The 20,986-nt window shown below is 53.2% G+C and overlaps 3 protein-coding genes across 6 annotated transcripts; all 3 read left to right on the forward strand.

Moving 5' to 3' along the window:
- Positions 1-24: 24 nt before the first annotated feature.
- Positions 25-2,242, forward strand: apodb (apolipoprotein Db). Of its 2 annotated transcripts, none has more exons than XM_061265418.1 (5): positions 25-186; positions 620-731; positions 795-916; positions 1,039-1,124; positions 1,738-2,242. In XM_061265418.1, exons 1-5 carry the CDS (start codon positions 176-178, stop codon positions 1,968-1,970), a joined length of 564 nt encoding a protein of 187 aa, XP_061121402.1. In that variant the 5' UTR covers positions 25-175; the 3' UTR covers positions 1,971-2,242. The 2 variants fall into 2 exon arrangements, with proteins under 2 accessions (XP_061121402.1, XP_061121401.1); XM_061265417.1 differs by having other exon boundaries at positions 28-186; positions 572-731.
- A 139-nt stretch (positions 2,243-2,381) lies between these two features.
- Positions 2,382-3,812, forward strand: LOC133143496 (otospiralin-like). 3 transcript variants are annotated; one of them, XM_061265420.1, is made up of 4 exons: positions 2,382-2,541; positions 2,684-2,749; positions 3,135-3,158; positions 3,505-3,812. In XM_061265420.1, exons 2-4 carry the CDS (start codon positions 2,692-2,694, stop codon positions 3,690-3,692), a joined length of 270 nt encoding a protein of 89 aa, XP_061121404.1. In that variant the 5' UTR covers positions 2,382-2,541; positions 2,684-2,691; the 3' UTR covers positions 3,693-3,812. The 3 variants fall into 3 exon arrangements, with proteins under 3 accessions (XP_061121404.1, XP_061121407.1, XP_061121403.1); XM_061265423.1 differs by having other exon boundaries at positions 2,382-2,749; XM_061265419.1 differs by having other exon boundaries at positions 2,382-3,158.
- A 1,355-nt stretch (positions 3,813-5,167) lies between these two features.
- On the forward strand, positions 5,168-20,604 carry lama1 (laminin, alpha 1). Its single transcript, XM_061266380.1, has 64 exons — positions 5,168-5,514; positions 6,352-6,522; positions 6,591-6,703; positions 6,785-6,836; positions 6,915-7,105; positions 7,186-7,365; positions 7,436-7,525; positions 7,592-7,709; positions 7,825-8,003; positions 8,072-8,153; positions 8,304-8,464; positions 8,523-8,663; positions 8,840-8,989; positions 9,053-9,148; positions 9,216-9,430; positions 9,521-9,632; positions 9,707-9,817; positions 9,889-10,016; positions 10,092-10,178; positions 10,246-10,457; positions 10,831-10,937; positions 11,006-11,186; positions 11,251-11,387; positions 11,447-11,680; positions 11,750-11,893; positions 11,972-12,154; positions 12,228-12,413; positions 12,487-12,614; positions 12,674-12,803; positions 12,875-13,015; positions 13,080-13,198; positions 13,263-13,352; positions 13,482-13,675; positions 13,744-13,886; positions 14,004-14,102; positions 14,177-14,288; positions 14,352-14,508; positions 14,591-14,792; positions 14,871-14,987; positions 15,061-15,224; positions 15,295-15,433; positions 15,501-15,603; positions 15,669-15,785; positions 15,859-16,038; positions 16,100-16,254; positions 16,328-16,471; positions 16,548-16,681; positions 16,763-16,910; positions 16,989-17,113; positions 17,175-17,325; positions 17,397-17,541; positions 17,614-17,755; positions 17,837-17,951; positions 18,031-18,183; positions 18,251-18,399; positions 18,479-18,673; positions 18,760-18,937; positions 19,007-19,113; positions 19,181-19,370; positions 19,443-19,592; positions 19,660-19,810; positions 19,882-20,015; positions 20,085-20,298; positions 20,378-20,604. Exons 1-64 carry the CDS (start codon positions 5,349-5,351, stop codon positions 20,530-20,532), a joined length of 9,297 nt encoding a protein of 3,098 aa, XP_061122364.1. The 5' UTR covers positions 5,168-5,348; the 3' UTR covers positions 20,533-20,604.
- Positions 20,605-20,986: the final 382 nt, after the last annotated feature.

Consider the following 20,986-nt stretch of genomic DNA (forward strand, 5'->3'; position numbering starts at 1 on the left):
CCATTTGCTACTGTCAGCGCGCACGTGCTGGCAAAATCGAAGGAGACGCTCCTCCGGACGTCCAATCAGCGTCGACTATTGACGTGACGTCTCTTCCAGGCAATTGCTTAAGTTAAGTAACTTAAGTTACCACCATTCGGAAGAGGAGAAAGCCTTCAGGCTGGAGGGTCCGCTGATGTCATCAAGGTAAGTTCCTGTTTTTTTTAAAAGCTATATTAATTGTGTAACAGTGTGTCTGCACGCTTTCAAAACTTTGAAACAAATGCAAACACACACATATACGTAATTCAAATCCAGAGCTTGAAAGTACTGAAGAGAATAGTAGTGTTTAATAGAGGTCGTGAAAAAAATCTTGTAAATATTTTGTAGGTTTGTGAACAACAAATTGTGTTATTTAATGGTGGAACACAACTTGCTCAACCTGCTCAACTAGTTGTTGGATAAGCACACATTGTTGTTTGCGAAATACAAAGCGCTATCTCGGATTTCTAAAAATGCGATAAGAGGTTATGTGAAGTATAAAGCAGGTCGGGAACGTTCCAACTTCCACCCGATCCTTTTGGTGTGAAAGGTTCAGCCGCTTTCTACCCGTCTCACTCTTTGTGCCTTTGGAGAAAAGCATGTTGGCGTTGTTCGCCCTGGCGTTGTGGCCGCTTCTGACCTCGGCGCAGACATACCGCTGGGGGCCTTGCCCCACTCCCAAGGTGCAGCCCAACTTCAACCTCCAGCAGGTAAGCCAGATGAGGTCACGTTGCTCCCCCGGCCGTCGTTAAACCCGCTCTTGTCCTCCTCAGTATTTGGGCAGGTGGTACGAGATCGCCAAGCTGCCCGCCAGCTTCGAGAGGGGCAAGTGCATCGAGGCCAACTACTCCATACGACCGGACGGAACCATCCGAGTGCTCAACTCGCAGTTCTAGTGAGTCCAGACTTTACGAGATATGAAACCTGTCCAAAGGTTTCCATGGAGTCAACTTGTCAAATCTTCTGGTGTGCGATGTTACGCTCATCCAATGAGGAATCACTTTTCTGTGTTTGTAGTAAAGACAAGGTGCGCACAGCGGAGGGGACAGCGGTGGTGCCCGACTTGAGAGAAGCGGCCCAAATTGGAGTCAGCTTCTCCTACTGTAAGTCCTTTCTCAAGGTTACGCAGTCGAGCAACGTCAATCATTATAGCCATGACGAAAGACAATGGAGGCAAACAATCGGCAGCTTTGACAAAGCTCGGCAAGGCGTAATCGGGCCCGCGAGTCCCTCAGCGGCTGCTCGCTTAAGTGGATCCCACGCGGACATCATTACATTCTTTCACGCTGGCCTTATGATAGGGAGAGTTTGTTTCAATAAAAAAAGGGAGGCTTTGGATTTTCAGTGCTTTGCCGCATTGTAGTCATAGTTACCCTCCATGACAAACTAATGAATAACTAGTTTTGAAAACAGAGACTCGTAAAAACTGTTCAAATAGTTTAGAAAGATGAATGGTAATAAGAAATTGCTAGCAATATCTCTATTTTTTTTAAAAAAGTGAAGAAAATTTGTAATTTTAGTCATGTCAATGATGTGGCGGGCCGTATCTGGACCCCGGGCCTCGAGTTTGACACAGTGGATTAGGCGGACGGGAGTAGAAAGAAAACTTTTTTTGCACTCATGGGGTTACTGTGATGGTGATTGAAATTTTAGCTTTTCGGACTGAAGCGCTAGCCCCCGACCGGGTTACATGCTGGTGTCAACCTCTGTTTGCAGTCACCCCCTACAGTCCGTACTGGATCCTGAGCACAGACTACAACAGCGTGGCCGTGGTCTACTCGTGCACCGACATCCTGCGCCTATTCCACGTGGAGTACGCTTGGATCCTGGGCCGCTCGCGCTTCTTGCCCTCAGAGACCGTGCGCTACGCTCAGGACTTGCTCTTGACTGAGGGTGTGGACCTCTTTCGCATGACCGTCACCGATCAGACGGGTTGCAAGGACGACTAGCGCCTCGTCGCTACATGCTAGCTTAATCAGTGACCTGAGAAGGGCTTTTCGCGGTGGGATTACATTCTTTCCAAATATGAAGAATGCACGTTTGTCGTTGGTCGGTCATGACACGCTAACTTTAAGCTATTCGCTATCTGCTAGTATATTTAAAACTCATTGAGCTGCTGATTGACAAAAAGGGGGAAATCAAATAATCATTGAATCATAATGCAAGTTTCTAATCATATTTGTTTTACTTGTGATTAGAATAAAGACTGTTATGAGAAATATATGTTTGACTTGGAAGATGATAGAGATCGTTAGGTTGACCTTTTATTATTTGAGGTTGTGAAGTAGCAGGTTGATTGGTTAAATGATTTGACACTTTAACCAATCAAAAAGGACTTTACTGTGGATGCGCTACATCCTTTTTCACAAGTGGGCATTTGCAGGTGTGTGTGTGTGCATGAGAGGTGGTGTAAGTGCGTGTGTGTAAGGGGGGGGGGGGGGGGTTGTTCTCCCCTCGGTCACTGAGTCTGCAACAGAAGACCAATTCCAAGCAGCAGATCAACAGCAACACTCCCAACAGGTACATCAGAAAAAACATGTTGATACTTCTCCCAAAGTATGGACATTTTCTACTCGTAATGTGCCTTAAATGCTGAATTGCGATTTTGAACGCTGGATGATCGTTGCGGTCTGACTTTTCCTGTGTTTGTCTTCATTTTAAGGCAGCGACATGAAGACTTTACTTTGCCTCACTGTTTTACTTTGTGTCTTTGTTTTCCACCTCAGCGGTAAGGACACTTTTGAAACTTACTTTGCATTGTAATTTTCTTACAAATGTATACAGAGGTGCAATAATACTTAACGTTTAATAGTTGTCTATTATAATGCTTCATATGTTTTGTTTTTTTGCATTGCGTGTACAAAGACGCATCTGTCTGCAGTGTGCCGAATTCCTCCACCATCAGTGTGTGTGTGTGTGTGTGTGCGTGTGTGTGTGTGTGTCTTGCGGCAAGATTATTTGTTTGGAGAAGCTCACAGGTCGGCTAAAAGTCTGTCCGAGCTGAATCCCGTCTTTGTGTATGGCCGTACTCGGAATGCTTGCTGGGTGTTTATTTTTTTCCATCTCTCTCTCTCTCTGTCTGTCTCTCTTGCTCGCTCCTTCCTGCTCCACAGAGGCCAGGGTCATCCCTGAGGGAGGTAAAGGACAAATTGAACTCTTCTATCACTTTTTGAAAACATATCACAATATTACTTTTTAGTAATGAAGTTAGGCAAGATTTTCAAAAATAAATCAACAACAAACTTAAGCATTGATTGAAGCTATTGATTTTTTTTTTTCTTCAAAATAGTAAAGAAATGGTCGAATACACAGGTGTCAAACTCGAGGCCCGGGGGCGGGATACGGCCCGCCACATCATTTTATGTGGCCCGCGAAGACAAATTGTGCATCAAATTCGTGTGTCATGACTAGAATTGCAAATTGTCTTCACTTTTAATAATATCTTTTTTTAATCTTTTTAAATGTGTCCAATTTCAACTTCAGTGCCGTACGATGAACCACCCGCCGTCCCCTACTGGCCGTACTCCACCTCGGACTTCTGGAACTATGTAGAGTACTTCAAGTCCATCGGGGCCTACAACCACATCAACGAGATGGCCCGGGCCTTCTTTGCCCACCAGCACCTGGGGGACACGCTGGGCTACGACAGCCCCACCGGACACGAGCACTAAGGTGGCAAGAACGACTGGGAAGTCACTGGAAGTGAAAAAAAAAAAATGTAGATGTAGATTATACTTTAGTTATAGCATTATAATTTTTAGGTTCGAATGACGCTTTAATGCAGTGCTTCTCAATTATTTTCTGTTACGCCCCCCCCAGCAAGAAGAAAACTATTCGCGCCCCCCCTCCCCACCGTGACTATCCTAACTTGTCTTGTAAGTCGTAAAATGTTGCACTGTCGCAAACGTGACAGAAGTAACAATGAGAGCGCCACTGCCCCCTGCTGTAGTAAACGCGCAATTACACTTTATTCTAGTACTGCCAAAAAAAAAGCCTGTTCCCCAGGGTCACACGCGCCCCCCCAGGAATAGCACCGCGCCCCCCAAGGGGGGCGCGCCCCACTATTTGAGAAGCACTGCTTTAATGCAATGAATTTGAAATAAAGCCAGTGTTTCAACACTTTTGACTTAAACAAATGATTATTCTGTCATGAATATAAATTTATTGTTAATTTTCCAAGATCGTAATGAAGTTTAACATTCATTTTGAAAGGAATAAAAGTAATTTATAATTTTAAACATATACTTAGCTTCATTTATTCATTGTTACATTCATTTAGTTACTGAAAATAATTTGTACTGACTGCATAAAGTTATTCGGTGAAATTAATGAAATGCTTTGAAGATACAATATTTCTCGATTTACATAAATTAAGGAAATTGTGAAGGTTTATTGGAGGAAATGTGTTTTGATAAACGAGAACAACAAATCAGCCATCTTTGTTGTTGACGATCGCCTCGAATGCGGGTGGGAAAGGAGGTAAGCACTATTTTCGAGACAAATAACATTTGACAGGGTTTAACTGACATCTGTCGACATTGTGTGTCCGTGTGTCACGTCCAAATGTATAATAATGAAACATTTGCCGATTTTCTTAGCTACCACTGCCAGTCCTTTCACTATATTCTCTATTGTTAAACGTAATTGCTACATGAACAATCACGGACACTAATTAGGGACAACAACGCCAAACAATTACGCTTTACGCATTTTTTTTTTATCAGTGGGAACACTTATCATACTGTGGGGCATTTTACATTTGTTCACATATGTACATTTTCATTGCAGTTGGGATTTGTATTTTAAAGTTTGCCTGCTACCACTAGGGGGCGCCGCTATTCATCACTTCCAAGTAAAACCAGGCACCCAACCCCCACAAAATAGTTTGAGCGAGGAGAGGAACTCAATGCTTAGTGGGTCTCGCTTGTCAGGCCAGAAGACCCCCACCCTCATCCCACAAAGACCACCACCATTCTTTCTCAGACATGAATCTGCACTCACTTGCAGAATGTAGCCAAAACAAAGTGCATGTCACATAGGCCAAACGAATGACTTGAGTAAATCTGAGTAACAATGGTAGTTGTCATCTAGTTAACTCCATCAAATGCTTTTTTTTTCCTGCTTTGTGTGTTTCACATACAGAAATGATTTCTTGGACAAGCAAGTCAAAGCAACATGCATTCAACAATGACATGCAAGAGTCCGTCTTAAATATGCAAAGGTGATGAAATGCGGGTCGAGTGCAGATTTGTTCGGAAATGAAGAGCCGGCCCCTTTTCCCCCGAGGAGTGGTACGGTCCTCCCCTCCCCCCGCGGCAAGAGAATGAATGAAATCACATTGGGATGCGGCCCAGAGCCCGCAGCAACACATTCTTGAAGCGGGGCCGGCCGGCGTGCATTCCACTCTGACTCCGACTCAAGTCGGCGTGACTTTCCCGATGAACCTGCTCGTGTTGATGCTGCTGATGCAGCAAACGGCTTCCCAGCAGCGAGGTGAGACTCTTTCTCATTGTCATAGAAACGCAGAAATGGCATCAAGAGCTCGCAAAATGTTGGCGCCGTCGATACCGAAGTCCGTCTTGACCAGATCGCCGACACGCTTTAAATGCGGCGCATGGAGGGCCAGAAAAATAGCTTAATTGTGCGCCGAGTGCCGCGCGCGTGAGCCAAAAGTTGAAAAAGTGACTCACCACCTGTAACCTTGACAAGGAACGTGCAGCTCCACGTTTAGTCTCGGAGATGCGATCTCACGGTCACTCGCCTGCGTTCGACCTCGCAAATGCCGGATCATTCCCACAACTCGAAATATCCCGTGTGCCAAACAAACATGTGAGAGTCATTTTACGCCTTTCCAGAACCACAATTTATCCCCTGCAGGGAAACACACACTGCATCTGTGTGTGGCTGATAATTAGTGTTAGCACTCGCCCTCCCCCGCACACAAACACACCAAACAAAAGTGTGTTTGCCCCCTCACAAGGCTCCTCAATACAATTGTGTGTGTGCGCGAGAGAGCCCACCCGGCCGATGATCTCGCACCTTCACAGCTGTGCCCACAAGACGGTCGAGTGTCGTCTGGCTTCTATCAGCTTACTTTGGCACCTGCGCTCCGCTTTTTCCTGCAATGTCAAGAAGGAGGCAGAAACGTCGGGGCAAGGGAATCTTTAAAACTTTACCTCCAGAGAAGCAAGACCCAGCTGCGTCTCGGCCTTGACAAAAAAGTCCTTTCAAAATATTGGCCTTGTGAAATGTTATTCCTTCTGTTGAACTTTGTTCCAATCGCTACATGTTTCTCGGATGAACATGAGCGATTGCGATCTTGCCTTGCAGGTCTGTTCCCGGCCATTTTGAACCTGGCCACCAATGCCAAGATCAGCAGCAACGCCACCTGTGGAGAGCCGCGAGCGGAGGTTTACTGCAAACTGGTGGAGCACGTGCCCGGGCGCTTGATCAAGAACCCTCACTGCCCCAAGTGCGATGGCAATTCCCTTCTGCTCGGAGGTACGGAAGCGGCCGAGAGCTCGCGATTCTCGCTTTGGAAACGAGGTGCCTTTTGCCACTTTGTCCAGAACGCCATCCCATCACCAACGCCATCGACGGAACCAACCGATGGTGGCAGAGTCCGAGCATCAAGAACGGGCGCCAATTCCACTGGGTCACCATCACGCTGGATTTGAAACAGGTGCGGCGCGGACCACGGCCGGGCGTCACCTTCGGCGCGTCGCCTCGTTCACGGCTCCTGAGTCTCGTCCGCTCTTTGCAGGTCTTCCAAGTGGCTTACATCATCATCAAGGCAGCCAACTCTCCCCGACCGGGTCAGTGCGTTTTTCCCTGCTCGACAAACTCGGGTCAAATGGCGAGACGGGAGGTCTAAGCGCAATCTTTTCCGACAGGGAACTGGATCCTGGAGCGCTCGGTGGATGGCGTCACCTTCGAGCCGTGGCAGTTTTACGCCATCAGCGACTCGGAGTGCTTGTCTCGTTACAACGTGGCACCCAGGCTTGGAGCGCCGACCTACAAAGGTGACACGGAGGTCATCTGCACGTCCTACTACTCCAGGCTGGAGCCGTTGGAGCACGGAGAGGTGAACCCGCCCGCCCACTCGGCCGCCCCATCTTATTCAGTTGGAGCAGCTCCTTCCCGTCCGTCTCTTGTCTCTCTCAGATCCACACGTCACTGATCAACAGTCGACCCGGTGCGGATGATTTGACCTCGGAACTCTTGAACTTCACCTCGGCCCGTTTCATCCGACTTCGCTTCCAGCGAATCCGGACGCTCAACGCCGACTTGATGACTCTGAGCGTGCACGACCCTCGAGACATCGACCCCATCGTAACGCGCCGAGTACGGCCAGCGTCGTCCGAGCATGCCGGACGCCCCGGTGCTCTTTTCAACTGTTGTTTTCTTCCTGCAGTATTATTACTCCATCAAAGATATCTCAGTGGGGGGGATGTGCATCTGCTACGGACACGCCCGAAGCTGTCCTCTGGATCCTGTGACCAAGGTGACACCGTGCTCTCGTCGGCATTGACCCTCTGGGAAGTTTAGTGAAACGCGTGTGTGTGTGCAGAAACTACAGTGTGTGTGCGAACACAACACTTGCGGAGTGAGCTGCGACCACTGTTGCCCCGGATACCACCAGCAACCATGGCAACCGGGAACTATCTCTGTGGGAAACACATGTGAAAGTAAGAACAAAACAGTGCAACACTTTGTATTCCGTGTCGCGTCTTCCTGATCTGCAGACTTTCACGTTGCTAGTGGTTTACAATTTAACAATTTCTCTGTGCGCCTGCCAATCAGAGTGCAACTGTCACAACAAAGCAAGCGACTGCGTCTACAATCAAACGGTCGCCGATCTCGGCTTGAGCGTGGACATGGGCGGAGTTCATCGTGGAGGCGGAGCCTGCGTTGAGTGTCGGCAGAACACGGCCGGAGTCAACTGCGAGACCTGCGCCGAGCGTTACTACAGACCCGAACGGGTAAGCGCCGAGCGGCGCCAGCGGCGCACAAACCTGCGGCCGCTCACAACTCACACTTCCCACTTTAGGTTTCTCCTTATTCCGAGTGGCCGTGCCTGGAATGTGATTGTGACCCGCGAGGTGCGAGGTCTTCCATCTGCACCAGAGACGGTACTTGGCCGGGTGATTTGCTGCTTTTGCCACCAATACTTCATTTTTGCATTCAATTTGTGTCATTGATCATTTCTGCGGGTGCGAGGCCCACCTGACGTCAGAAATGGAGCCACTAACCGCGTATGTGTCGCTGTGCATGTCCTCCAGGCGCCAGCGCGGGCCAGTGTGCATGTAAGGAGGGGTTTGCGGGCCGGAGGTGTGACCGCTGTGCCTTTGGATTCCGAGATTTTCCCCTTTGCGCTCGCTGCGAGTGCAACCCGGCGGGCAGCGTGAACGGCGACCCGTGTGACGACGATTGCGTTTGTAAAGTAGGTCGGATAGCCGAGGTGGCGCCCGACGCCTTTTTCAACTTTTGCTCCCCTTCAGGCCAATGTGGCGGGGCTCCACTGCGACTTGTGCAAATCGGGATTCTACAACCTGCAAGCTGCCAATCCGCTGGGCTGCACCGACTGCTTTTGCTTCGGCGTGTCGGACGTCTGCGAAAGCTCCACTTGGACGGCCTCGCAGGTACATGTTTTAGTCAACCAAATAAGTCCTACTAAAATTGACAAAGCATTTTAGTTCACCAAATTGAATAAAAAGACAAAAAAAAGAAAACAAACCACCCTGAAAAACCAAAACTCCAGACAAAACAAAAAGTAGTTCTAATTAAAAGTCTCATTTGATTACTTGTTTGTCAACAGGTGGTTTCGGCGGGCGCTTGGCTCCACCCTTCCTCTTCTGTCCACACCAACCTGACTCACCAACTTCCCGCCTCCGGCGACCTCTCCTCCAGCCATGGTCAAACACAAGAGCTGCGGTGGGAGGCGCCCGACAGTTTCCTCGGCAACAAGGTACCCAATCGTCCCGCGTCGGTCCTCGTCCGGATGGCGTGACACCACGTCTCCTTTTTTCAGCTGTCGTCCTACGGCGGTCTCCTAAACTATTCTGTCGCTTATGGCGGCTCACTGGACAACAACTTTGTCCCGGCCAGCACCAACGTCATCGTTCAGGTAGCTCAAGTACAGCGGTGAGACTGGGAGGGCGGAGCAGGGTGACGCAATTTCTCGCCCTCTGCAGGGCAACGGGCGAGCGCTCCGGTTCTCGTCGCCTCGCGTCCTGGTCCTCTCGCCTTCGGCCAAGCGCTCCGTAGCCGTCCGCGTGCTCCCAAATCAATTTGTAGACCAGCAATCGGGCGACCCGGTGAGCCGTGACGACCTGCTGTCCGTCTTGGCTGAGGTGACATCGCTGAGGGTCAGAGTTCACCTCAACGCCTCTGCGGGCGGAGATGTGCGGTGAGGACTCGCCGGGCTGCGAGGGCCCGTCGGCCGTGCGCGCGGCCACCCCGTCTGTCAACGCTTTTCCCCTCTCTCGCTTCTCCTCAGCCTCGTCTCGGCGTCCCTCGATGTGGCCGACTCTTGGTCTGTGTCTGGTGTCCGGGCGGTTGCCGTGGAAACGTGCGAATGTCCGTGGGGCTACAGCGGAACTTCCTGTGAGGTGAGCTCATAACTCGCTAGCTTGCGTGCTGAGAAGAGGGCCCTCGATCTGTGAGTGTCTTTCCGCGCGCCCAGTCGTGCCTCCCGGGCTTTTACAGGGTGGCTGGAGTTTTATTCGGAGGGAACTGTATGCCGTGCGAATGCAATGACCACGCCTCCGACTGCGATGTCGCCGGCGTATGTTTGGTGAGTTGCACTCAGTGACCGTTTCCTTGGTCTTCTTCTCGCGAGACAAGCAGCATCCATCTGTCGCTCAGGGCTGTCGCCATCATACGACGGGTCCCCACTGCGATCAGTGCCTCCCCGGTTTCTACGGCGATGCCACCGAGGGCACGGCGGATGACTGTCGGCGTTGCGCGTGTCCCCTGACGGAGGCGTCCAACAGGTGGGTCTCGTCGCTTGCTCTTTTTGAGCCCAACCGTGAAGAATAGTAAAAGTCCAAATCTACCTTGCGTGGCAGTTTCAGTCTGACGTGCTCTCTGGACGCTTTTGGACTGGTGAAGTGTGACCAGTGTCAGGAAGGCTACACCGGGAGCACGTGTCACAAGTAAGGAGAATGCATGTGTGCAGCTGAAGCGGGACTGCAGCGTGACACCTTGTCTTCACGTTGCCAGGTGTTCCGACGGTTTCTACGGCAACCCGCAGGTAGTGGGCGGGTCCTGCGTACGTTGCCAATGCAATGGCAACGTGGACACCGAGGAGGCGGGCCATTGTGACGCCGTCAACGGGGAGTGCCTCCGTTGCCACAACAACACGGGCGGGCGGCACTGTGAGATCTGCGCCGAGGGTTTCTACGGCGACGCCGTGCACCGAAAGAATTGCCGAGGTGTGATTCTGGAGGAATGTTGAGCTCCCTGAATCCGGATTACAGTTGAACTTTGACCCCTTTGATATGCTGTCACGCGTTGCTCTTTTCTGGCATCAAGTGCAAACCGTACACATTTTGAGAGAGACGCAATTGAAGGGAATCTTGACAAGCCCGCCCCTGCCGTTTACCTTGCTCGCTCTGCCGTCATCTTCTGCTCTCTTGACCAACCAGCCAGTTGCCTGCTAATTTGAATAATGGGTGGCACCTTAACACCGGAGCCCCCATGTAGACATCGGCATGGCTAAAATAACAGCAGAGATGAACGAGGCTTGAACTCGCTGGCTGCTTTGACTTTGGAGAGGTTGACTCATCAGATGTTCCCTCTCGACAGAGTGCGCCTGCCACGTCGTCGGATCTTTGTCAAGCGTCTGCGATGTCGCATCGGGCCAATGCCAATGTCGAGACAATGCGACGGGACGGGCGTGCGACCGTTGCCAGGTTGGACAAGATTCCTTTGTGCGCTTTCCGATCAAATGGCTTACGAGTAACGTAACGCTCGGCTGCAGCCGGGCTTCTTTGCACCGCAGGATGGCCAGGGCTGCCTGGCCTGCGGCTGTGACCCCAGGGGGTCTTTGGAGGACTCCTGTGACGCGGATGGCCGCTGCCGATGCGTGCTCGGTGTCGACGGAGATAAGTGTGACCGCTGCAGCCGCGGTTACTTTGATTTCCGTGCCAACGGCTGCAGAGGTAAGCGTGGCTCACTCGCCTCGGTCTTCTTATGCCCCACGCTGCCTTCTTTGTCCTCGCCCAGCGTGCAAGTGCAAACACACGGGCGGGAACTGCCACCACCAAACTGGGGAGTGCATCTGCCCTCCACACACAGAGGGCGACACCTGTGACACCTGCGAGGCGGGATACTGGGGTCACCATCCCATTACGGGCTGCAAGGTACCCACCCGCACGCACACGCTCTCGGCACGTGATCCTGATCCCCTCCATCCTTTCAGCTTTGCAACTGCAGCCCAGAGGGAAGCTCCGCCTCTCAGTGCGAGCTGACCGTTGGCCAGTGTCTGTGCAGAGAGGGATTCTCTGGCAGGTCATGTGACCTGTGCGCTCCCGGTCACTACGGTTACCCAGCGTGCTTGCCGTGCGGCTGCGACCTGCTCGGAACCCAAGAGGACTCGTGCAATCAGACGCTCGGCGTGTGCAACTGCCAACCCAGCGGCCAGTGTGTGTGCAAGGTAACGCGCGTGTGCTTCTGAAAACAGTATCACAACATGCCGACTGAGCGTATGCCTGTGTGTTTTGAGGCGGCGGTTTCGGGGCAACGCTGCCACGAGTGCATTTCGGGTTTCTTCGCGCTGTCGTCAGCAAATCCGGACGGCTGCTCTCCGTGCTTCTGTTCTGGACTCAGTCGCGAATGCCAGGAGCACGCCGGCCTCGCCAGAGCTCCTGTGAGTAGACCTCAAAGGTCAAGGCTCAATCCAAAAGACGCTTGCTTCCTCACATGTCGGCACGGCGTGTCGCCATAGATCACGTTGGCCGGCCTTCCTGCTCTGCCGCTGCCCTTGGTCAGCCAGTCAAACCTGGAGGGTGTCACGACTGGAGTCTACCAGCAGGGCGGTGACATAGTGCTGGACAGCCGCCACTTGAACAAGAGCGGACTGAGCGCTCCTCTTTACTGGAAGCTGCCCCCCCAATTTGAAGGCCAGCAGGTAAACACAACTCCCTCTTATCTTCAGCCTCAGGTTTGCTCCTTGCGACTTCTCAACATGCGCGTGTTTTCAGCTGCTGTCGTACGGCGGCGTGCTGTCCTATGTCGTGACCTTCTATGCGGAGGAGGTAAGAGGGCTGGCCGATCAGGAGCCTCAAGTGCTGATGAGGGGAGGAGCCTTGAGGAAGCTGCTCATCTACACCGACATACCCGCCCCTGACAGCGGCATCAGGACCCAGCATGACATCCGGCTGACAGAGGTACTGGCTGGCTTGCTGCCACTCCGGACCGGACCACGCGCCTACAGCGTTCTTCCGCGTGTGTGATCCACAGCACAAGTGGAGGTATTTCAACTCGGTGTCCGACAAGGCGGTCAGTCACAGCGACTTCCTGTCGGTGCTCGGCGACTTGCAGTACATTCTGGTCAAGGCTTCGTACGGGACGCGACTGCAACAGAGCAGGTGAGTGACCATCTCGACCGGCGCGCTGCGATTGGGTGACTGACGAAAAGCCCCTCAAGGATCTCAAACATCACCATGGAAACGGCACGGGAAGAACGAGAAGCCGGCGAGTCGGGCACTGGGTCGGGCGCGGCCAGACTGATTGAGTCGTGTGTGTGTCCGCCAGGTTATGCCGGAATGTCCTGCCAGGTAAAGTGGGGTGCTTTTGTCGCCGCGGTAACTGCGGGGAACCTCCTTTATTGATCTTTGTTGGCCCGTAGGAATGCGCGCCGGGTTTCTTCCACCAGCCACTGTCAGAATTGCCGCCACAGGCCCGCAAGTCTGCTTTTGTGCGACCATGCGTGGCGTGTCGCTGCAACAACCATAGCAGTAGCTGCGACACACACAGCGGCCACTGCCAGGTGAGCGGGCGCCACGCCGGTCCAAGCGGCCGAGGCGGGTTTCATCGGCTCCTTTGTCTCGCAGGAGTGCCAGCATCACACCGAAGGGAGCAGCTGTGAGTCGTGCTCCCCGGGCTATTACGGGAACGTCAGCGGCTCCGTCGACGACTGCTCACCGTGCGCTTGCCCCCGAGTGGACAACAGGTGAACCTTTGGTGGGGTCAGCCGCTCATTCACGGACGCAAATAACATCGGACACCTCGTGTAGTTTCAGTACCACCTGTGTGTCCGAGGGAACGCTCGGAGACTTTCACTGCACTTCCTGTCTGACGGGATATGAGGGCCGCTACTGCGAGCGGTAAGTCCCGATCCAAGATGAGACTTGGATTTCCCACTTCTGGTCCCGTCCAGTATGTCCAGCCAGCAGGTCCACTGGTATAGTCCCGTTGATAAAGAGACGTTGAGGAATCTTCTCGTCGCAATGCAGGTGCTCTCTGGGTTACTACGGCAACCCCTCATTGCTGGGGGGGGCATGCACCCCATGCGGCTGTAGCACGTGGGGGTCCCTGCATCCGCTGTGCGAGCCGCTGAGCGGCCTGTGCCGGTGCAAAGCCGGGTTCAAGGGTCCAACGTGCGAGCAATGTGATGAGCGACACGTCTTGGAGGGAAGCCAGTGCTTGCGTGAGTGTCCCGAAAACGCACGACCGTGTAAGCAGACGTCGCCGTCATCTGGTGTGGTTTGCGTCTAGCCTGTGACGACGGCTGCGCCGGCGCTCTCCTGGACGACTTGGACCGAATGCTCGCGCGATGGCCGGCCATCAACATCAGCAGTGCCGCCGTGACGTCCTACCGCCAGCTGGCGGTGCTCGATAAGCGCATCAGAGACATGCAGGTAGGCCGAGACAAAAGGCGAGGCTTTTCCCGCGTCCCTATTTGGAGTTCGCCGGCACAGATAGATGGACAAGGATTGGGTTGCCTTTCGATGTTTTTGAAGCGCTGCGTCTGTCAGCTGTTGTTTTCAGAACGGACGTCTTTGGAGGTGCAGTTGTACGCAGTGGAAGAAGACTCCACGCAGCTGACCTCTGACCTCGACATTTTGATAAAGCAGGTATGCTTAGGTTACGTGACCATGTCTGCCAATGAAGCGTGAGAAAGAGTTCAAGCTTTTGATCTGATTGGCAGGCCACGAGTGTGTCACGTGAGTGGGAGCAAGCAGGCGTGGCAGCCAACGACAGCTTGTCACTCGCGGGCCAAATGATGGAGAAGATTGAGCGCTTTCAAAACCGGATTGAAGGTGAGCCACCTTCGTCATCGCAACCTCCTCCAAATGGAACTCGCTGACTTGTGACGGGTGCAGCACTCGCCGGGGAGGCGGAGCAACTGAATCGGGCCGCCCAGGAGGGGCTCGAAACGGCTAATCAGACACGCCTCCTGGACCAGATGGTCTCCGCGATGGAAAGCATGCGAGCTGTCAATCTGAGCGCTGCCGCCAGCTCGGCACGTCTTGAGCTCAGGTATATCTTCGTTTGCCGCCGCACTCTCGCCCTGTGACTGAGAGACCCCCAGTGCTGCTTCACCCTTGACCCTTTCTTTCAGTTTGTCAGAGTCTCTCCTGGAGTCGCTCCAACGCCACTTCCTTCCTGGCACAGGCAACAGGCTCCGCCTCCTCGTCGCCAGCCTCAGCGCTCAGGTGCAAAAGTTGCGAGAAGTGCAAACACGCCTGCAAGATGCTGCAAAAGATAACGATCAAACGCACCTCGTGATAAACGCCACAAACACTCTGCGTGCCCGCTATCAGGTACACACACACACACTCACACACACGCACATACACAGCACTGTTCAAAAGTCTTGTGTGTGTGCATGCCCATGTCAGGCAGCCTACCAGAACGTCAGTTTTGCGCACATGTGCGTGGAGGATGGGATGGAAGCCAGCCAGCTTCTGCTAAATGACGTGGTCAACCTGATGGAGGCGTTCGCCAACGTCACCGCCGTAAGACATCCTCTTGCCAAGCGGTATTCCGGAGAAGCTAACGCTAACCATTAGGTTGCCGCCGTGCGAGAAGCAGGCAGACACACTGGGAGGCGAGCTGGATCAATGGCGTCCTCTGCTGAGGCAAAAAGTGGAGGATCTCGTCGTGGGACTGAAGAGCACCGATTCGCTGGAAAGAGTCTACCAAGCGGAGAGCCACGCCCAGCTGCTTGACAGCCACGTCCTCTCTTTACACAGGTAACTGTGAGACTCACCTGCCTCTACTTCAGCGTTCAGAGTTTTTTTTTTTTTTTTTCCCCCATATTAGTGCTCTGTCGTCGGTGTGGAACTCTTCTAAAAACAGCAGCCGATTGGTGCTGCTGGATGCCGATGTCGCAAACGGCGTCGACAAGGCTCGGCGAGTTGCTTCGGACGCTTGGAAGTCCGCCGGCCTTGCTGTCAATATGGTGAGAATTTACCCATGGACTTAGTTTCCAAGGAGTCAAAAGTGTCACTGACCCAATCATGTGTTAGACCGACCAAGCACAGCAATTCCTGTCAGCGGAAGACGGGGTCGGCCTGAGCGGAATTTTTGATGTGCTCCGCGAGAGTCGAGTGATCAACAAGACAGCCGAAGGTGCGTTTGCCCGTCACAATGTCTTTCCTCGCAAATGGGTCGGAAAATGAGCGTCTGCTCTCCAGATATCGGTCTGATGGTGTCCGGCGTGATTGTGAGACAGCGGATGCTGAGCAAAAGTTTGCACGACAACGGCGTCCTCCTCCGTCAGCCAATCAGAGAGCTGCAGAGTCTCTTTAACGGTGAGACGGCTGACTTGTGACTTGCCGTGACACCGCGATATTTCAGCATATCCATTCGGTGTGGACTTCTCAGGGTCGCAGCTGCCCCAGGAGACCCGGTCGCAGGTTGCGCTTGCCCGCTCCAGCCTGCTGGAGGCGCTACAGCACCTCTACTCCCTCAAAGAGCAGCTGCAGGATTCTTCTTCTGTGGTGGACAAAAGCAACCAGAGCGTGGCAGAGACCAATCGGCTGATGATGCGCACACACACCACAGGTTGGTTGAAGCTCTCAGTGGATGACGGAACATGTTGAGATGACGCTTTGTCCACGTTTAGCCGATGAGGCGCGGCGGAAACTGGAGGAGGCGGAGCATCGCGTGCAGCATTTGAGTGACAAAATAAAGCCGCTGAGCGTGCTGGGAGAAAGTCTACGCAGGAACCTGTCAGACATCCGAGTGCTCATCGAGCAGGCCAGAAGACAAGCGGCGTCTGTACGTCCTTTTGCTTTTGACGCCGTTGAGCGACGCGTGGTGTCATGTGACGGCGCTTCTGTCATGTCATCAGATTAAGGTGGCGGTGCAGGCAGATGGCGACTGCGTCCGTTCCTACCGACCCCAAAGTCAATCCAGCAACTTTAACACTTTGATTCTGACCTTGAAGACCGAGAGTCCAAACAATCTGCTCTTCTATCTGGGCAGCGAGACAACGGTACGCACGCACACACAAACGCTCGCACGCACGGTGGCATTCAGGCTTGTCCATGTGGCTGTCCACGGACATCCAGGTGGAGTTCCTCGCCGCGGAGATGCACAATGGCAAAGTTTCTCTGCTCTGGGACGTTGGCTCTGGCAGCACCAGGCTGGAATATCCGGGACTGGACATCGCGAACAACAAATGGACCATCATCAATGCCACACGGTACCTGATCGCGCCCGCTCTTCGGTGATGACGAGAGCGCTGCTGCGCCCGGCATCGCTGATCGCAGCTGCCGTGTCGTAGGCTGGGCTCTCGCGGGTTCCTGTCGGTGCATCAGCTGGAGGCGGCGCCATCGCAAACGGTGACGGCGGCGTCGCCTGGACGAGCCCGGATTCTCCACATTGACAACGCCACGGTGGTCCATATCGGAGGGCTGGCGAACGGCACTCGGGTAAGGCGCGCAGCCTTAAGTGGCAAGTGCCACAGGAAAGTGTGCATTTGTACGTTAACAACACGCGTGTGATGGCAGAGGCCGGCCGCGTTGCAGTGGACTACCTTTAGGGGCTGCGTGGGCGAAGCGTCGCTGGACGAGAAAAACGTCGGCCTGTGGAACTACATTGGGCAACAAGGACGATGTGGAGGCTGCTTCAGCAGGTGTGCGCGGACACGCCCATGCACACTTGAGTGTTGAAGCTCACACAAAGTGGCATTTCAGCCCGCAGGCGGAAGAGACGGCTTTCCACTTTGACGGGTCCGGATTCTCCTTGGTCCAAAAGTCTCTGCGAGCCACATCCACATCCATCGTCTTATTGTTCAAAACACTGTCGCCAGGCGGATTGCTCTTGTACCTGGCCTCCAACAACACAGTATGGCCGCCACGCACGCACACACGCGGACACTCGTGAATTTGGCTTTAATGTCTTCCTGTCCACTTCAGAGGGACTTCCTGTCCATTGAGCTGGTGGAGGGCTGCGTCCGTCTGACCTTTGACCTCGGGTCTGGTCCTCTGGTCCTAACCTCCAGTAGGAAGTACAACACCGGCGTGTGGTACAAGGTCACGCTGCAAAGAAACCGGCGCAAAGGTAAGCCCGGGCCCGCCCCACCGACTGCCGCTTGACATATTTCACACTTCTGATTGGTGTGTGTGTTTTTAGGTTACATGTCAATCATGGCAGCTGACCAATCATCAGAGAAAGAAGTGTTGGAGGCGGAGTCACCGGGAACTGCGTCCGATCTCAACCGTTCTGACCACGACCCCATCTACATCGGTGGACTTCCCGCTTCCCGACCAATCAGGTTTGGAGCCGCCCGATGTCGGTGGGTCACCTGCAAGAGGATGTGACATCATCGCCTCGCACTTGCGAATGCCCTCGCCAGGCGACAGGTGGTCTCCAGATCCTACGTCGGCTGCATCAAAAACGTCGAGATTGCAAGGTTGAACTTTGACCTGCTGAGAGATGCCTATGGAGTCAGGAAAGGCTGCATTCTTGAGGTGCACGCACACACGCACAGAACGTGCTGACCTCGTTCCTTTTGTTGACACGGCTTGACCCGATTATGTTGTGCTTCAGGCCGTGCGGAGTGTGTCCATGTTGAGCGCGGGCTTCATTCAGATTGCTCCACGTCCGCTCGCTCAGGAGGCGGAGTTTCTCTTCTCCTTCAAATCGAACAACCAATCGGGAATCCTGTTGGCCGCCTTCACCGATGACCTCTCCCAGCGACGGGTAGGGTTCTCCCCAAGGGTCGATGTTTTTTCAAACCTTCACGGGACTGACGATTGATTCGCTGCAGCACTTCCTGTGTGTCTACCTGCTCCGTGGGTCTTTGGAGGCGGAGCTCGGGGAGATAGGTGCGAGTCAGCGAGTGGCAGTCACAGCGGCCAAAGGCGGATCCCTCATCGACGGGTCAAAACACTCGGTCATTGTTAACGTTAATAGGAAGTAAGTGTTAAGGTTAGCAACAAAATCTTAGCAGCCTCACCCGTCTGACGGCCCGGCGGTTCGTCCCACCGTCTCCCAGGTCTCTTTCCATCCAAGTCGATGAGGGCCACGTCAAATCGGCCTCACTGTTGCCGGGCGGGCTCTCCGGGGTCGCCACGGCCTCTTTTTTCATTGGAGGACTTCCTTCGGGGGATGAGTCGCAGTTGCCAATCAGATTACAGAAGCTATCCAAGATGTTCAGAGGCTGCATACAGCACCTGGTGCTCGGCACCCAGTCAGTCTTATGCACACACGAAACCTTCAATATCCATCACGGATGAATGATTGGCATCGACTTGATGAACCGGCTCTCTCCGATAGGTTCATCGACCTGTCGTCGGCTGTCAGGTACAAGGGCGCGGCGCTCGACAGTTGCCTCCTGGAGGAGAAAACCAGCGGGGCGGTGCTTCCAGAAGAGGAGGATGTCGAAGCTACTCTGAAGCCTTCCCACCTGTCAGCCGCTGTCCCGCCTGCCCAGCCGACGCCTTTGCACCTCACGGTAATTGCTCTGCAAACGACATGACGCTTGGGATGGTGCAGGTGACCTGACCTGTGACCTGTGTCGTAGTGTACGCCCGAGTCCGACTTGCGATTCCTGCCCACGGCAGCTCACTTTGGTTCATCGCCGCGGAGTCACATGGCTTTTACCATCCGGCCAGTCGCTGTCCGCAAACGGTGAGTTGGTGTCACTTTGCCCGGGGCTTCAGGGTCGGGGCCTGACCTTACGTACCGTTCTCACCAGCGTGTCCGTGCGCCTGTCGCTTCGAACTCGAGCTCAAAATGGTTTACTGCTCCTCCTGACCGACGACAACCAGCTGAACTTTGCCGTCCTGCGGCTGGCAACCGGGCGGGCGCTGATATTGGCGAACCTCGGGAAGGGCGTCGCCACCGTCGCCTCCTCCGTTGCGGTGAATGACGGAAAGTGGCACACGGTGAGTGAAAGCAGGTTCACGTGGCGTATCTAAAACGTAGACGCGCACGTGACCACGCCGCGCGCATCCCAGATCACCGCCGACGTCAGTCGGCGCCAGCTTTCGGTCTCCGTGGACGGCTCGGCTGCCGACTCGACAACGCTCAGAGGGAGCCAGCTGAATGTCCACGGCAGACTGTACCTGGGCGGACTACCACCCGCGCACATCACCCCAAGAATAAATGTAAGAGCCGAGGACACCCGAAGAAGAAGCCCAAACCCGTAACGGAAAGTCAATGTGCCCGTGTCAGGTGACAAGCCTCCGAGGTTGTCTTCACTCTGTGACTGTGAACGGCGTCACGCTGGATCTCTCTCAACCGGCCTCACAACATGACATCACTTCCTGTTTCACTGAGGAGGAGGCGGGAAGTTACTTCAACGGCAGCGGCTACGCTGTGCTGAGTGAGTCATGCTCATTAAAGTGTGAGCGAGCCGACGTGAAGTTATTCACGTGTGCCACATTGTGTGTTCAGTGCGGGACGGATATAAGGTGGGCTCTGACATGTCGGTGTCTCTGGAGTTTCGTACCAGCCAATCGGAAGGCGTCTTGCTTGGTATCAGCAGCGCCAAGGTTGACGCCATTGGACTGGAGATGATCAAAGGACAGGTAAGGGCACTAAGTGAAATACTGTCTGCCACTTGAACTTGCTCTATTTGTATTTTGTATCGCTCTCAGGTGGTGTTTAACGTGAATAACGGGGCGGGCAGAGTACGGGTCGCCTCTGGCGGCCCCGCGCTGTGTGACGGACATTGGCACCGCCTGCTGGCCAGGAAGACCAAACACAGCCTGAGCCTGAGTGTTGACGGGCGCGACAATTCCGTCAACAACCCCTACCCACAATCCACCTCTGCAGAGACCAATAATCCCGTGTTCGTGGGCGGGTACCCAGGTGAGCTTGACACGCTGACACAGTGCATCGCGGCGGTCATGGAGGAAATGCCCCATGAGACTTTTGTGGTCTGTCGCAGACGGAATGAAACAGAATTGCCTGTCCGTCAAGACGGGCTTCAGAGGTTGTCTGAAGAACGTTCATCTCATAAAGTCGCACGTCAGCAGCCCTCTAGACATGAGCCAGGCCCACTTCTCGTTGGGGGTCACCCCAGGCTCGTGTCCTGCCGCCTAGCTGCACTTCAAATGGTCACGGTTTGTTTTTCCTTTGGCAAATAAAGATCTGCAAAAATCTGCTATCGCTTTACAGCAGGGGTCGGGAAACTATGGCTCGCGAACCAGATATGGCTCTTTTGGTGAGTCTGACATTTGTTTACACAATTGAAGTCCTAAATAATTTTGTTATATTATCAAAGTAAAAAAATAGACCTACTGAAATCAAAATGTTAAATTAGCTTTCAAAATATAAAATATTATGTTTACAATCCATCCCATCTGTTTTCTACCGCTGAAATCCACGCTTGCGTCATATCAGCCAATCCCAGCTGCCCTTAGGTTTTTCCCCTAGGCTTCAATATAAAAACGTTCTTAAAAAGAATAATCAGTACAGTAATTAATTAAAATACATGCATTTAATTTTATTTAGCCTATCATTTTTTAAATGCTATTGCTCTCACGGAAAATTTATT

The sequence above is a fragment of the Syngnathus typhle genome, linkage group LG19 (assembly GCF_033458585.1).
Source record: "Syngnathus typhle isolate RoL2023-S1 ecotype Sweden linkage group LG19, RoL_Styp_1.0, whole genome shotgun sequence".
NCBI classification, from domain to species: Eukaryota; Metazoa; Chordata; class Actinopteri; order Syngnathiformes; family Syngnathidae; genus Syngnathus; species Syngnathus typhle.

What these genes read in the sequence shown, in the direction of transcription:
- LOC133143496 (XM_061265419.1), top strand. Translation starts at nt 3,041, where the DNA reads ATGGCCGTACTCGGAATGCTTGCTGGGTGTTTATTTTTTTCCATCTCT. An exon ending in CAGGGTCATCCCTGAGGGAG is followed by an intron (nt 3,159 to 3,504) that starts GTAAAGGACAAA and finishes TTTCAACTTCAG; the next exon opens with TGCCGTACGATGAACCACCC.
- apodb (XM_061265417.1), top strand. An exon ending in CCAACTTCAACCTCCAGCAG is followed by an intron (nt 732 to 794) that starts GTAAGCCAGATG and finishes TGTCCTCCTCAG; the next exon opens with TATTTGGGCAGGTGGTACGA. An exon ending in TGGAGTCAGCTTCTCCTACT is followed by an intron (nt 1,125 to 1,737) that starts GTAAGTCCTTTC and finishes CTCTGTTTGCAG; the next exon opens with TCACCCCCTACAGTCCGTAC.
- lama1 (XM_061266380.1), top strand. Translation starts at nt 5,349, where the DNA reads ATGAAATCACATTGGGATGCGGCCCAGAGCCCGCAGCAACACATTCTT. An exon ending in GCACCGAAAGAATTGCCGAG is followed by an intron (nt 10,458 to 10,830) that starts GTGTGATTCTGG and finishes CCCTCTCGACAG; the next exon opens with AGTGCGCCTGCCACGTCGTC. An exon ending in GTTCGTGGGCGGGTACCCAG is followed by an intron (nt 20,299 to 20,377) that starts GTGAGCTTGACA and finishes GGTCTGTCGCAG; the next exon opens with ACGGAATGAAACAGAATTGC.